General features: G+C 33.3%; 1 protein-coding gene across 26 annotated transcripts in view; it reads right to left on the bottom strand.

Annotated features, from left to right (window-relative positions):
- The window catches only part of LOC126808607 (protein scribble homolog), a 71,358-nt gene that overhangs the window by 41,984 nt on the left and 14,686 nt on the right, over window positions 1-14,688 (bottom strand). For 22 of the 26 annotated variants that reach the window (XM_050533452.2, XM_050533449.2, XM_050533444.2 and 19 more), the window contains exons 4-20: window positions 12,853-12,942; window positions 12,216-12,336; window positions 11,528-11,602; window positions 11,117-11,261; window positions 10,410-10,612; window positions 8,689-8,804; window positions 7,957-8,129; window positions 7,080-7,222; window positions 6,038-6,157; window positions 5,222-5,354; window positions 4,478-4,737; window positions 3,894-4,121; window positions 2,888-3,052; window positions 2,445-2,522; window positions 1,554-1,754; window positions 1,065-1,157; window positions 78-98 (exon numbers count right to left, since the gene is read on the bottom strand). In XM_050533452.2, coding sequence (XP_050389409.1) covers window positions 78-98; window positions 1,065-1,157; window positions 1,554-1,754; window positions 2,445-2,522; window positions 2,888-3,052; window positions 3,894-4,121; window positions 4,478-4,737; window positions 5,222-5,354; window positions 6,038-6,157; window positions 7,080-7,222; window positions 7,957-8,129; window positions 8,689-8,804; window positions 10,410-10,612; window positions 11,117-11,261; window positions 11,528-11,602; window positions 12,216-12,336; window positions 12,853-12,942 — 2,365 coding nt within the window. The remainder of the gene's footprint in view (window positions 1-77; window positions 99-1,064; window positions 1,158-1,553; window positions 1,755-2,444; window positions 2,523-2,887; window positions 3,053-3,893; window positions 4,122-4,477; window positions 4,738-5,221; window positions 5,355-6,037; window positions 6,158-7,079; window positions 7,223-7,956; window positions 8,130-8,688; window positions 8,805-10,409; window positions 10,613-11,116; window positions 11,262-11,527; window positions 11,603-12,215; window positions 12,337-12,852; window positions 12,943-14,688) is intronic. The other 4 variants (XM_050533433.2, XM_050533435.2, XM_056103099.1 and 1 more) reach the window with 4 other exon arrangements.

The raw sequence follows: 14,688 nt of genomic DNA on the forward strand, positions 1-14,688 counted from the left end.
TTATATAAAAAAAAAATATTCTATAACAACAAAAACCAACAAATCTCCGTTTTATTAAATTCTGACTTGATACCAACCTCTAACAGAGAAATAAACTGCTGAAAATAAAGGGAATTTTTCTCTAAAATTATATATTTAAAATCCTGCTTCTCCATTGCAGTGATATATTTCTCATACATATAGATAATGACAATTTATATACTTGATTCTTTTTTAGAAATTATCAGATTTATCAAGGAGTCCACATAATGTAATTGTGTCTGACTTGCTTGCCCAAGACATGTAACGGTAAGTTTATCTTAATACTGTAGTAATATTGTATCGAGTACCTAACTGTTTTACAATGTCTATACAAAAAAATCCAATGGTGCTTTTTTTTTTTTAACAAAAATCCAGATATACTTTTTTGATGACTAAATGAAACATAAAAAATTATTAATCACAAAAATATAAATAATGATTTACAATATTTCTTACAGATTCAGCCAATCAAATCTTTCAATGCAAAAGCCATATAAAGCCACAGTAGACAATAATACAACATTTAACATGATTGGACAAACACCACCAGACATACTTTTGTAACAGGCCAAGAATTCCTTTTCTTATTGTCCACTAAACAAATTATTTCATAGTGACTCATGCACATTAAGTTGGTTGGACATGGTTCTCTCCTCCAACTATTTGGCCGAGTGGATGTTTTGGGATCAAGAATCAATCAAAAGTTTCCCATAAAAAATTAACAACCCACAGAACAATGATTGTGTGGCCATAGTAACAGACAATCAATAGAACTGAAGCAAATATTCACAAAGTTGTTTTTCACTTCTAACCACTACCTATGTTTTCGTTGCCAGGATTGATAAGCTCAGACAGTTGCTCAAATAGCTCTGCACAAAGAAAATATGTTTAGTGGACTGCTTAATTTCACTTAAGTTTCTGGAACACCTTTCTTTCATTAAAGAGGTTTGCATTGCTGGTAACTTTTTGTACATGGTGATAAAGCAGCAATACATTTAGGGTCTTTTATTGTACTAACTAGAACATAGAATTAACTAACTTACATTATCATTTCCACGGAATGGAGTTGCTCCCCTTCCACCAGCTATACTGAAACCAAGACCACCTTTTTCACGCAGGACAACTTCTGTTAATGTCTGCAAAGACAATAAAAATGAGGAGAAAAAGATTTGAAAGATGGGCACTAAACAATCCCAGAAAAGACGTTAAAATCAATGGTATTTAGAAGTGAGAGGAAACCGGAGAATAAAAAACCAGGTTAGGCACGTACATGTTGTGATCGAAATCATGTCACTTGACTCAACAGCAGATCTTATGATCCAAGGGCTCATGCCAGACAAACCTTTCAAGGCTATGAAAGAGCATCTATCTGATATGAAATGTTTTCTTTGGGTCATTATTTTGTTCATCAGAATGACTGCTGTTCAGATATCTGACTTTGACAGCAAGAGTTTATAAATATATCAATCAACAATGTCTAATGATGTTTATCTGATCGAAAGTCTACGGAGTGCCTTAAAAAAATGTCCTACCTCTCCGTACACTTGTGTAGTAGAATCTTCTTCAAATGATACTGTAGCGATGCTAGTATGGGTGTGGTCTTCTATTGGTGCTATTTTATCAGCTGGTAATACAACTTCTCTACCAATCACCATAGTTATATCATTACCAGAATTCTTTAATACATTTACAGCTTCATAATGATCTGCTTCTACTAAACTTACACCATTTACCTGATAAAAACACAATACATTAACAGATTTTGGTGCAACTTACGCCTCCGGTTCATGACTTAATTCAAATCTAATCATAAGACACCTGTCACAGATCAGACACAAATTATCGTACAATGTTTATATTATTATATATATGTTGTATTATAATTTCTGTCTAACAAAGTCTGTGACAGGTGCCTTTTATTTAGTCTTGCCTAACTGTCAGAATATATATATATACATGTAAGTAAGTACACCATTCTAATCCTTAACCTATCGGCTTTTAGTGGAATGTAAATTGATGTAATCACACTGCCTGTTCCACACATACATGTAGTGTCTTTACCAAGGTCAGCCATTGTTGTATAGCATTTTGCTACAGGGTAGATACAGTATATTGTCTGCAACATGTATTTCAACACACACTCATCTTTATAGATAAAGCACCGCTCTATAGTGAAGTTGTTTTTACATGGTGTAAATGATCACTTACTCACTCAATTAATATATCAGATGAAATATAAGAAAACCATGGATGTGTGCTATTCAGAATTCAGACAGTTATTGAGTTGAGAGAGCCATTTCTAATAATTTGTCTTTCAATAACAACATATTTTACATGCAATATCCATAAGTACATCCCATCAAACAACTACACACTTATTAAGTTTCAAAAATGAAATTAATGTACATTTGTATACTACTTACAGAAATAAGTTTATCTCCTTTAACAATACCAACATTAGCTGCTGGACCATCTTCTGTTACACGTGATATAAATATACTCTAAAAAATAATTAAAGAGTCCCAATATGGAATTAACTAGTTATTCTAAATAGCATGTTTGTTTACACTCAAAGATCCATTATAACTATCAAGACTATTGATGTAAGCTTAAACCAGTTCCATATAAATATTGTTTTAAAAACAATAGCTAGTCATCTCTTCAGAATCCATACCCTCTTCAGAAATTTCATTAAAAATCTATGCCTTATAGTAGCAATAATTTCAATACACAGTTGTCTACTCCCTTCAGGTAGCATTAATCAATATTCACATGATACTTCTAGCGTGACAGTATGAGTGGAAGATTCTATAAATTTAAAAATAAATGGTCCGATTTAATTGATAATTTTGCAGATTTGACTCACCTCATCATCTCCTTTATAAGGTGTAGAGTTTTTACCACCCGCTATACTAATACCCAATCCCTGTCCTGGTTGACGTACGATATGCATCTCTACCTTTTCCTCTTGTATTTTAACTGGTACATTCTGGGTTGATGTTAACACTGCTATAGTATCATCTTCTGGTGGCTACAAATAACACAAATATTTATTTCCTAGTATGGACATTTTTATTTCAAGAGCTACATCTCTAATGTACGTACATCTCCGAATTCAAACTGTAAAGGGATATTTATATGCCTTTCCAATTTTACCCAGAGAGAGAGAGAGAAATGGGGTTTAGGGACTAACATGGTTCAATTCTATTTCCATAATTCGCTTGCACATAGGGGTCTTTAGCAGTGGGAGGAAACCAGAGCATCCGGAGAAAACCCACGAGGTTGTCACATACAACCAGAGAATCGAAACCACGCCAGTTGACTCAATGACAGACTTTATGACACAGCGCGCACGTGCTAACCATTCAGCCAACCAGCCCTCCCAATTTTACCCAAAACCTCAGTTTTCAATAATACCTGAATGGCTAGACACTTTTCATTTTTATGGGTCAGGGACAAGTCTCTTGTCTGTGGATAATTGCTCTTAGACAAATGGCCTCCACTCTCGACCCAGACAATTGCTTCCTAAATATTCCTTTTTTCCTAAGTAGTTTGTGAAATGAAATCAATGTTTTTTCTTGAAATAGCAAACAGTTGTATTTTTTTTCTTTCTTGGTGAATAGTTGTAGTAGTTTTAGCATTTCATTGTCAGTATAACAAAACTTTCTTCAGTGCATCGATATTTAAAATCAATTGTTTTGTTTTTTTATCTGTATGGAAATTTGTTTTTCTTTATCTATTTCTCAAAAAGCTTACTTAACAGGTCCACCCCCAGATTCAAAGCCAGGACATCAAAATCATTAGCCTAATTTCGTAGCTAAATGGTCTGTTACAAATGGATTTACCATTTTTAGTAATTATTAAATAATTACCTGTAGATTGGAAGATATAGCAGCTGTATCTTTATGTGCTGCAGCTTGTGCCAGAATTTCCCTTACTTTCTGCTCTGCATCCTCTTTACTAGCATTAAGATTGACACGTTTGTTTTTAAGATAATGTGGTGTATCACGACGCCGTAATTTCTGTTCTTTATCTGGTTCTTCTTCAAACTCAGGTGTAAAACCGACAGCCTTATTACTCTTCTCTTTCTTCTTTTTCTTCTGTATAAATTGAAAAAAAAAAGTATGGAATCAGAAAAAGAAAGAAAGGAGTGGAATGGGACCCAGTCATTTTGTGACTTACATACAGTTATTATTTCTATGGTCATGTGTGCAATGTCAGGATACAAAGTTATTGTTTGCTTATTCAATTCAGCATTTATCTTTCTGGCAAAGCAAATCTGTTAATGTTTTTCCAAACCATTCAAAATGTAGATTTAAAACTGTTTGACAAGGTGATCGGACTATTGTGTCACATTTTGCTTATCTCAATACATGCAATAAAATTTAAGTTACGTCAAGTGTAGCAATGCGAATTTCCTACATCTTTAAATCATCAATAAACAAAATCAATTTACCGGTACATCAGTGCTGCCATCGCTATCAGTTTCACTTTCAGATTCACTAGACTCTCCTTCATCTGTTGTAACTTCTTCTCGTTCTTTCTCTGTTTCCAGCAGACCGTCATTAGCACCATCGTCTTTTGATGGCATGGTTTTAAATGCTGAAGATATTGTCACGTTTCTCATCAGAGGTTCTGTTTCTTTCGGCATCTCTTCCCCTTCTGATGAAGATTCCGACTGGGCAGATGGTGGGGGTGGACCTTGCAATTCAGGCGCTGAAGAAAGAAAAAAAAATACAAATTTGATAATGATAATAATTAGTATGCATTTCTTTTCCAATGTTAAAGCATTATCTGCAGTTGAAATACAACTGCCATTGATTACTCTACAGGAGGTTTCAGCTATTTTCTATATAAACTATAACACATACATGTACTTAGGGAAGAAGTTGAGAGAATACTCTTCGAAACGTCCCCTAAATAAATCAGTAATTGTTCTTCAAGTATGTGTTATAGTTTATTGCTCTATCCAATTACTAAATGCCTCTAAAAGGTAATTTTCTATATATTATGATTACCTAACGCTGTAATTATAGATTCATTTTGGAACTTGTTTATCGAGTCACCCTCACATAAATTATTTCTTCTAGTTGGCTTGCAATTATACATAGTTTCAAAACTAAATTTGGAAGTTATACCAAACTATTATAATTATATACGTAAGATGGTTTAGTGAGACTATCAATATATTCCTCCCTACCTTTTATAATCTGTGGAGCTTGTATAGTCATCGTAACTTTTTTATCAACTTGTTTCACAGCGCGATGTTCCTCTTCTTCAACTGCTCTCTGGATGTTGGGGTCATGATCTCTTGCTGGTATAAATGCCTGATCCTAAAACCAAAATCACTATCCTGTTAACTATTTTATGTATCAATTTAAAACGACTTGGTTGATTTCATGGGTCATAGGCGTTTCATTTGTTTTATGGGATGACAATCCGTCTTTGTGCCTAGGTAAAGCCAATGTTAAGATATAATCGATTGTGTGTTCAAGTATCTACACAGTATAAAACTTGATCACTAGTTGAAATAAAATATCAAAGAGATTCAGTTCCTTTATGAAATAACTATATATGTTACAGATTAAAATGTTAAAATGCACAAAATGCTATGAGATATACACAAGGACTTGGGAAGAAATTACGTTTGAAGGCTCACTAAAACACACAATGTTGCAAACGGCCAATAAACAATTCCATTATCGAAAAGTTTAAAAAAACCTAGGTTAGATACCATCTTGGCCTCAATGTTCATGGACAGAAACAAATTATCCTTCATATGTCGACAGACAACTACAAGAAATATATGATGGTGGCGTAAAATCTTACTATAATTTTTGGACAGATATGCTTTTTTAAGTTTTTGAAAAGACTGCTTCTTCCCTTACTGTGTATGGCATTAAAGTGGTTTATATTCAACTTAGAAAAATAATATCAAGATAATGAAGTAAAAGCAGAGGAGTGAAATGAAACTTGCTCAAAAATTCTGGAAACTAATAGAAAGAAAATGGCTTACCCCCGGTTTACGATCTTGATGGGGTATCACATGACCATCAATGCCCTTCTGTTTCAGATATTTACCATGGCGAGCCTTTAACTCCCGTGGATGTGGTGTACCATGACGTACAAAGTGGCTCTAAGATATAAAGGAAAGGGAAGATAAGTCATGCATGAGATTAGCAAAAAGGTTTAAAATCATTCATCATGCATTAGAATAAATCCAAAAGGATAAAAAGCAAATACTTTGGGGGTTAAAAAAGAACTGGTTTTAACATCTTTTAAATAAATTCCTTAGTCATTCTTAGTCTAATATGGAGTATTTTCCTTCTATTTTCTATGGTCAAATTTGCAATGCCAGGGTGAGAATTATTCTAAAACATCCTCCTCTATTTTAACCACAGACACTCTCAAAATCAAGAACTTGAAAAATAAAGTCTCCAAGTATTAAAAAAAAAGAATCCGTCAAAAATAAAAATCAAGAATTTAGGTTTTCAATTTTCAAAATGTTTCCAGGTTCATGTACCAGTATGTAAAAAAAAAATATATTACATGCTACCAATTAAAGCTGATCATTTTAAATTTCAAAGAAATGCATTTGATTACTTAAGCAGATAATCCATAAAACATTCAAGGTCATTACGCAGTCATCCAGCAAATGAAATTATAAGAGTAAATCGGTATTCCTGCTTATTTAATATGCTCAATAAGATAAAAGACTTGAAAAAGGTGTCAATAGGATATCATTCATTTTATAAGGTCACTACAAGGTTTAGGCATGCAATCTATTGTTAAGAACATTATTTTAGAATTTAATTGATCATAATGTTCCTAAATTTTTAGAAAATAAATAACTTGATTATCTTGCTGAACACATATAATTGGCTGAAATTATTTTAAAGGCGTTCATATTTCAACCAATCGGATAGATTTATTACTAGTCTAGTTTAAATATGGCCGGTTTTGCCTACAACTCATGCTAGGCCTATTGCACACCTGCCTGACATAAGATTATTTGATTGATTGACGGCAGACGTCACATTAAAATGGCAATGACTTACATCTGAATCTTCATCGGAACCTGCCTCATGATCCTCTTCCAGAAATCGTATAACACTGTCTCGTGGTCGGTCCACTCGTTCTGTCCAGCTCTCTTGATCTGTTGTTACACTGCCACGTAATAAGTTCTCTGAAATTATACCAGCTAATGGGGATAATTACTCGTGTTCTATTAAATTCTAGAGTATCTAAATCTTTTACAACTATACTCACTCAATTCTAACCATGTCATTTTCGGACAAACAAAGTATATTTTTATTTCAATCATTCACTGGCATACCAGGGCCCTGTTTCTTGAAATCTTAACTAAAGATAAAATCCAAATTTTAGTACATACTTCAGTTTTGATTGGTTAAGCACTAAAATCAATCTAATATCATCCAATTTGGATTTTATCTTAGTTAAAATTTTGTGAAACAGGCCCCCAGGGTCTTTAGAAGTGGGGTAAGATCAGAGTATCTGGAGAAAACACACAATGCCAGCCAGACGACCATTCTTCTTGTCAGCAAGTACATGTACAAACCCATAATCCAACGCATGAGTTGCATAGACAATTCGGCAACCTATACCCCATGCAATTCAATAACTTGACCTCACACCATATTTCATGATCTGTTAATTGACTGAAAGGTCAATTTGTTTGTCAGCTAGTTAATTTCAATGCCAATATGACCAAGATGAGAGCCCAGATTGTCCAGTCTGCTGTATGTGATGGTCAATGTCTGCAGCATTCATACACAAAAATGCATCAAAGAATACACAATTAAAATTGTTCTATTAATAGCACAAATCACCTGCAAAACAAACATACATCTGCTTTCAACCAAATTCCTATCTTCTCTATAAACAGTGAAAGAAGTTTGTGTAGAGATATCTTACCCATAGATTCGGTGTGGAAACCTTGTTGCGGTAGGAGAAAACATGTTAAAACTTTCTGTCCTGTTCGCTCGTCGAAATCTGTCTGATATTTCAACATGGGTTGAGCTTGATTTTCCGATAACCATAATGCTTTCAGGTTTAAATTAGCAATTGTGATAGGCAAATATTCTAATCTGAAATATAAATCTTAAAGGTGAGAACATGTTTGATGTGTACAAAGTTCTATGTAATTATCTCACAAACCAGAAGGATCAGATTAATATCTCTGGAGTTTCTTAACCCTTTGGTCACTGACACTGTGAGCAAAATTAGGCCTATATACTAGCCTCCCATGGTAAAAATGGACCAACAATTTTTTTTGGGTATTATTATGAATCCTTGGGATCCGACAAGAATACCGAGCAGCTTGTATACTGGCCGTCACAGGTACCTGTTCGTTACTGATCGACGGAACAGGTACCTGTGGTGGCCAGTACTCCAGCCGCTCAGTACTCCAGCCATTGGGCATCCGGACCGGTCTTTCGGCCGCTTAGGTACAAAGAGTTAAGCACTGAACAGACTGTGCTGCACCTATATACCGTTGCCCAAATGCAATCCTGTTGTATTCCCAAGTATAAAATGTACAAATAAAATACATATTTCATAAATACCGTTAAGAGAATGGATTCAAACTCTTATAGTTAATTTGCCAATATAAGCAGATTAAATGAAATAATGAAAGTAAGTACTCACCTATTACCAGAGACATCTAAAACATGTAGTTTTTGTAGATTTCCTAGTTCCTGTGGTAACCGTAGTAACCTATTATCTCTCATAGATAAAACACCTAATTTTGTACATTTACCAACCTATAGAAAATATATCATCAATATTTAAACAGCAAGTCTGAGTATTAAAGAACATTCATTAGATGGTGCTATAATACACAAATAGAGCCATAATCAAGAGCTTTTGTCAACATTGTAAACTACAAAACTATAGATACATTTATAAAGCTGTAACTTGTCATATTGCTCTGTACATGTTTAGGTAATATCGAGAAAAACTTAACATTGAGATAATGGGCAAACTATAGTTTAAATAGATTGCACAATTATTAGATGAGCCATGCATAGCTTTAGTTAATGTTCATCACCAATGCATCAGGTTTCTAAATTTGATCCATTTACATATAATCTAAAACTTTAACCTCTCAATGTCGAATGAGTCCTGGATGATATTAGAAATTTAAGACATGATATTTGAAAGGTGATGACAACATTTGTGCAAGAAATAAGAATTTTAAGGATACCTATTAATTAAAATATTCCAGCAAACTATTTACAAATATTTCAATTATCCAAGATAAGCTTTTTATAAAATTTATCAAAAGTTTCAATTCTCAGTAAAATTTTTTTTAGTTACATAGAAGATTACAGAAGATTTACTGGCAAAATAATACTCATTCAGTTTTGCACAATCAACAAACTGCACAGTCTACACATAATACAAACAATTATTTTAATGTAGCAATATTGTTATCAATCTTTATAACTCAAATCATGTTCAATCTTAGCATATCTTATAAATTGCTACATTTTCTTAAATGAGTGCTTGAAAACCCTTCATCTTAAATTAGTTGGCATCCAAACAGTGTTTGTTTATATTAAAGATGTTATAAAAAGATAAACAACAGATATTATTTGAAGGTGTTTTACTAACAGAGCTTTTAAAAACTGATTGAAATTCTAAATTAATATTTATATTTAGCAAGTAGTATGATTAAAGATGCATTAAGCTCTAAATCTGCCGATTGCAGATTTTTCTTTTGGACTCAAATATTATATATAAATTATCAATTAGACATTCATTGACATGACAAGCCCATACTCAACTCTTCAGATCATCAATTTAAAAATAATCAAGACTTTGTTTATTATCGTCACAATGGTTGCAATGAAAATTGAGACTATGCTATTCTTCAAACAGTCTAGACTTTTGCCAGAATGAAGTAATTTGACTGAAATTTTCAATACATGTATATTCCTGTTTCATTATCTATTTTTAAACTAATATAGCGAGAAGTATCAGCTCTTATATAAATTTTACATAATGGATCTTTAAAAGCCAATTATTCAGACTGATATGAGCTGAAAGAGAGAGAAAGAGATGGGGTTTAACATCCACTCAACACAAACTAGGTCATTTTGGGACTAATAAATGGTTGAATTTTTTATTTCAATAATTTGCTTGAGCGTAGGGTTCTTTAGCAGTGGGAGGAAATCGGAGGATCTGGAGAAAATCCACGAGGTTGGACAGGCGACCCTACTCCTTGTCACGTACAACTGGGGAATCAAAACCACACTAGTTGACTCAATGACAGACCTTATGATATGTAGCGTGCACGAGCTAACCATTCGGCCATCCCTCCCACCCCACAAAAGAAAAGAGAGAAATTGCAAACTCGTACTTACCTCTATGGGGATTTCTGTGATTCTGTTTCTATCAACATTTAAATTTGTTAAACTTTTTAATTTGCCGACAGTTATAGGTAGATCTGTTAGAAAGTTCTCAGTTAGAATTAATTCTTGTAAACTTTCACAACTACCAATATGTGGTGTTAAACAAGTCAATTGATTCTGATCTACTTTTAATATTAATAACTTCTTTAAAAATCCTGAAATAACAAAAATGTTTGGTTCAAAATCAAATCAATATTTTTCATTTTTACTTATTCATGTCTTTGCTGGTACTACATGTACATGTATGCACCTTTCTATGTGCTGTGTACCTGAAGCACATTAGGTTCCATTGATTAATTCTTGGGTCATTTCAGATTTCTATTATTAATATCATTAAATATTATCAAATATTTTCCATAGAAGAGAGAGAGGGAGAAATGCGGTTTAACGTCCACTCGACACAAACTAGTTCATTTCGGGACTAACATATGGTTTAATTTTTATTTCAATAATTCGCTTGTGCATAAGGGGTCTTTAGCAGTGGGAGGAAACCGGAGGACCCGGAGAAAACCCACAAGGTTGGATTCCATAGAAGACAATAAATTATCAAATCCATTACTTTTAACAGACAATGACATATAATAAGTTCAAAAATCTTTGACAAAAATAATGAAAATTAAAATAATATGAGCTGTCATGAATTAAAGGGTACAATGTACCTATTCCATCCGGTAAAGCTTCAAGGTTATTCTGTGATAGAGAAAGATCTGTGAGACTGGTTAATCCTGACACTTCCTCTGGTAAACGATCTAATAAATTTTCGGACACATCAAGCTGTGTTAGTTTCTTTAAATTACCCAATTCCTGTAAATATACACAACAAATATATAGAAAAACATCCTCTCGTTATTTTTTTTTATATTTTCTGTTATCTTAGGCATACGTGTCCAGCAAGTAGCCTGATAATAACACTAATGATAAAGTCATTTTGAGACTAATATTAGTTCAATAAGTGCCTTGGACCAGGGCTTATTATTTTACCAATTGATACCAATATGAATACGCAAATGAAAATTGGTATCAGGTGTTTAAGAATGAGTAAGCTAACCAGCCTACAGTATTATACTTACGGTAGGTAATTCTGTTAAATGATTACAATCTAACCACAGTTCTTCTAGATTCGGTAAAACTCCAATAGATGACGGCTGTTAAAAAACAATATACCATATCTAAATATATGTAACTTTATAACAATTTAAGGGGCATGTAAAATATGTCAATGAATGCTTGTTCTTCACACATGTGTCAAGATCACTGTTTCTCTACTGAACTTTTAATGCAGCACCACTGACAGACTACATCTGTATTATGCTACCGGTACTCAAATCACAATCATGTACATGTATTATCGTAAATTTTGAGCCTCATAATCTTGTCAGTAGATCTAAGCATAATAGATCTTAATTAACTATTCAAATTCAGTTTCCAACATCCATGGGATCGTCTTTACTATTTGAATATTCAACATGTATACAATGTATGTACATGTAAGTCATTATTAAAATACTATTCGAAAATTCAATTAAATTTAAATGATCTCATTTTGCATTGCTTTTTCCACTTTTTTTTTAGATTAAGGTTGTTTTTTTTTAAATCAGTCTATTTTGTAGTGGAATGCATTGAATTAATAATTAAATATTTCCTTTAGTAGACCAAAAACAATCAAATTCCAGTAAGTTTTATTTGACAATGGATATCTGTTATCCTATTTAAACTAAAAGGTCATAAAACCTGACCTACATGTATACATGTACTTACAAGTTCTTCAATCTGATTGCTACCTAAATCTAATATACGTAATTTAACCAATGACGACACAGACGCTGGTAAATTCTTCAACTCATTCTCTCGTAATTCTAATGATATTAAACTTGTTAAACTGAAAATAGAGGTCAAATAAATTTTAATCATTGAACATAAAAATATGTACAGTAGAAGAAACATGCATACACCTACATGTACATTTATTGATAATCCAGCTCACACTTCACATTCTATATAATCCACAGTAGCTCGGTGAGTATGGTACTAGCCCACTAGGAGGGCCCAGTTCAAAGTGCCTCAGAATTTTACAACCTGGTTCCCTCTTGTCGGTGAGGTACATGTAGGTCTGATGACCTGGCAAGGAAAAATGTCTAGTCCTTCTTTATGTTAATCCTTTTAACTGCAAGATGTTCTAAAATAATTTGAGATCCCAGTCCTGTTGCATACACAGTACATTTGAGAGACCTTATAATCCACAGTAAAATCCTTCTCTTATTAATAGAAAATCCAAAAGCAGTATCAATTAGACTTAGAGCAACATGTTTCAAAGATTTTAAGATCTAGCGCCAAGAGAGCCACTCAAATTTTCACTCGATGGCTACCATGTTGATTTAATGGAGATGATATTTACCTTGATATATCGTAAGGTAATCTGGTGAGAGAAACGTCATTTAAACCCAGGTGTGTTAAATTACGCAACTGTGTTAATCCTTCTGGTAGTCTGAAATAATAACAAGACAATATGACAATTTTCTTTTTTAAAAAAGAAAAAGAAAAAACTCTTCACGTTACATACATGTACATGTATTGTACAGAAATTTCAATTTGACTCTTACGTAGAATGTACATGTAGCAATCAAAGTACTTTTACTGTAAGCTGTCATGTTAAAATCACTAATTTAACTTACACACATACATTTAATATCAGAGATTGAAATATTTATAAATAATGCCCCCTAGAAAATACTGTTCATATATGTGTTCTTAATCAACTTAATAAATCGCGGGGCCCGTGTCTAAGAGCTGAATCGCTAGTTTTCCATGGACATACCCTCTGGCAAACATCTCATTACCTAACAACCCGGTAAGAGAAATGTACATACACATACTGTCACTCTGTCATACATACATGTAGCATGTACATTACAGGTTGTACTGTATGAATGTCTAACAATAAACCAAGAACGTTTTTTTAACATTCTTTCTTGTTCTGTTTCATCGTAAATATTGTAGCTTCAACCTTAGTTGTATGGTATGGTAAATTCCCATTTCAAACCCGTGTAAATGTAGAAAATTAAACGTAAGGGAAATACTAGTTTTACAATGTACATACATATGCATGTACATGCAATAGAGGTTCTACATGTATTTTGGTCTATAATAAATCAACCAACCACATAACATCTAACCGATTTGGTCTGCACATTGTAAATCCCTACAATGCTAATAAGTTACAGTCCTTTTTGTGGAATGATTGATGAAGTGAGTACACATTTACAATAACCCAGTAAAGAGGAACAAGTCTACATACATGAGATGTTTCTATTTATTTGGACTCATCATATGACCAGATGAGTCCGCATGGAAAGGATTCTGTGAATAATATGTAAGGCAGGCAAATAATAATAAAGATTTCTGCCTAATTTTAAAAAGTTGACACCCTTTAATCTGATCTGGAAAATACATGTATCAGTAGCTATTAGTAAAAAAGACCAATCATCGACTGATACTAATTTTGGCTGGGAGAAGCATCATCAATAATCGACTCATCTAACTAGAATGGCATTTTCCAACCAGTATATATATAAAATTCCCACAGACAGTACACTGTAGGTGGAATGGCCCTAGTGGCCTAGAGTGTCACACTTTGAACTCTAGCTGGCCAGTCACCTCTGGTTTGCAATTTCAATCCCTACTGTACAATGTAAGTCTTATGTGGCTTGGAGATACATGTAATGTACATTGTAGGGGCACCTTCTCAACCGTGTGATTTTACTCTGAAACGTTTCCTTCCACAGGAAAGACCCCTGTGCGTGTGTTAACCATAATAAAATAAGACAACATTAGACACTAATAGAAGTAGAAGAACTGACGGCCTGTATAAAGGGCCATCATCAGTTGATGCCGAAATGATGAGATATAAGAAAAATTTGTATTCAAAAATATAGATAAATAAATGAAATGAACTGGAGTTTAATGTCCTACTTTTTGGCACTGACTGTGCTCACAAGCATGACATGGGATAGTTAAAAAAAAGCCTTCACATCAGATAAATGTAAGCTGGTTTAAAAATAACTTTGTCGTCTGAACACAAAGGTGGGGCATATAAACAGTTTTTTTAAAAAATCAAAAAAAAACAGTTAGCGACTAAAGGTACATGTACATATTTGAAAAGGCTTTTTCTTCTAAGCTGGCTTATCTTGACCATACATGTACATGTACAACCGCTGTCTTCAGCTATTGTACT

The sequence above is a fragment of the Patella vulgata genome, chromosome 1 (genome assembly GCF_932274485.2).
Source record: "Patella vulgata chromosome 1, xgPatVulg1.2, whole genome shotgun sequence".
NCBI classification, from domain to species: Eukaryota; Metazoa; Mollusca; class Gastropoda; family Patellidae; genus Patella; species Patella vulgata.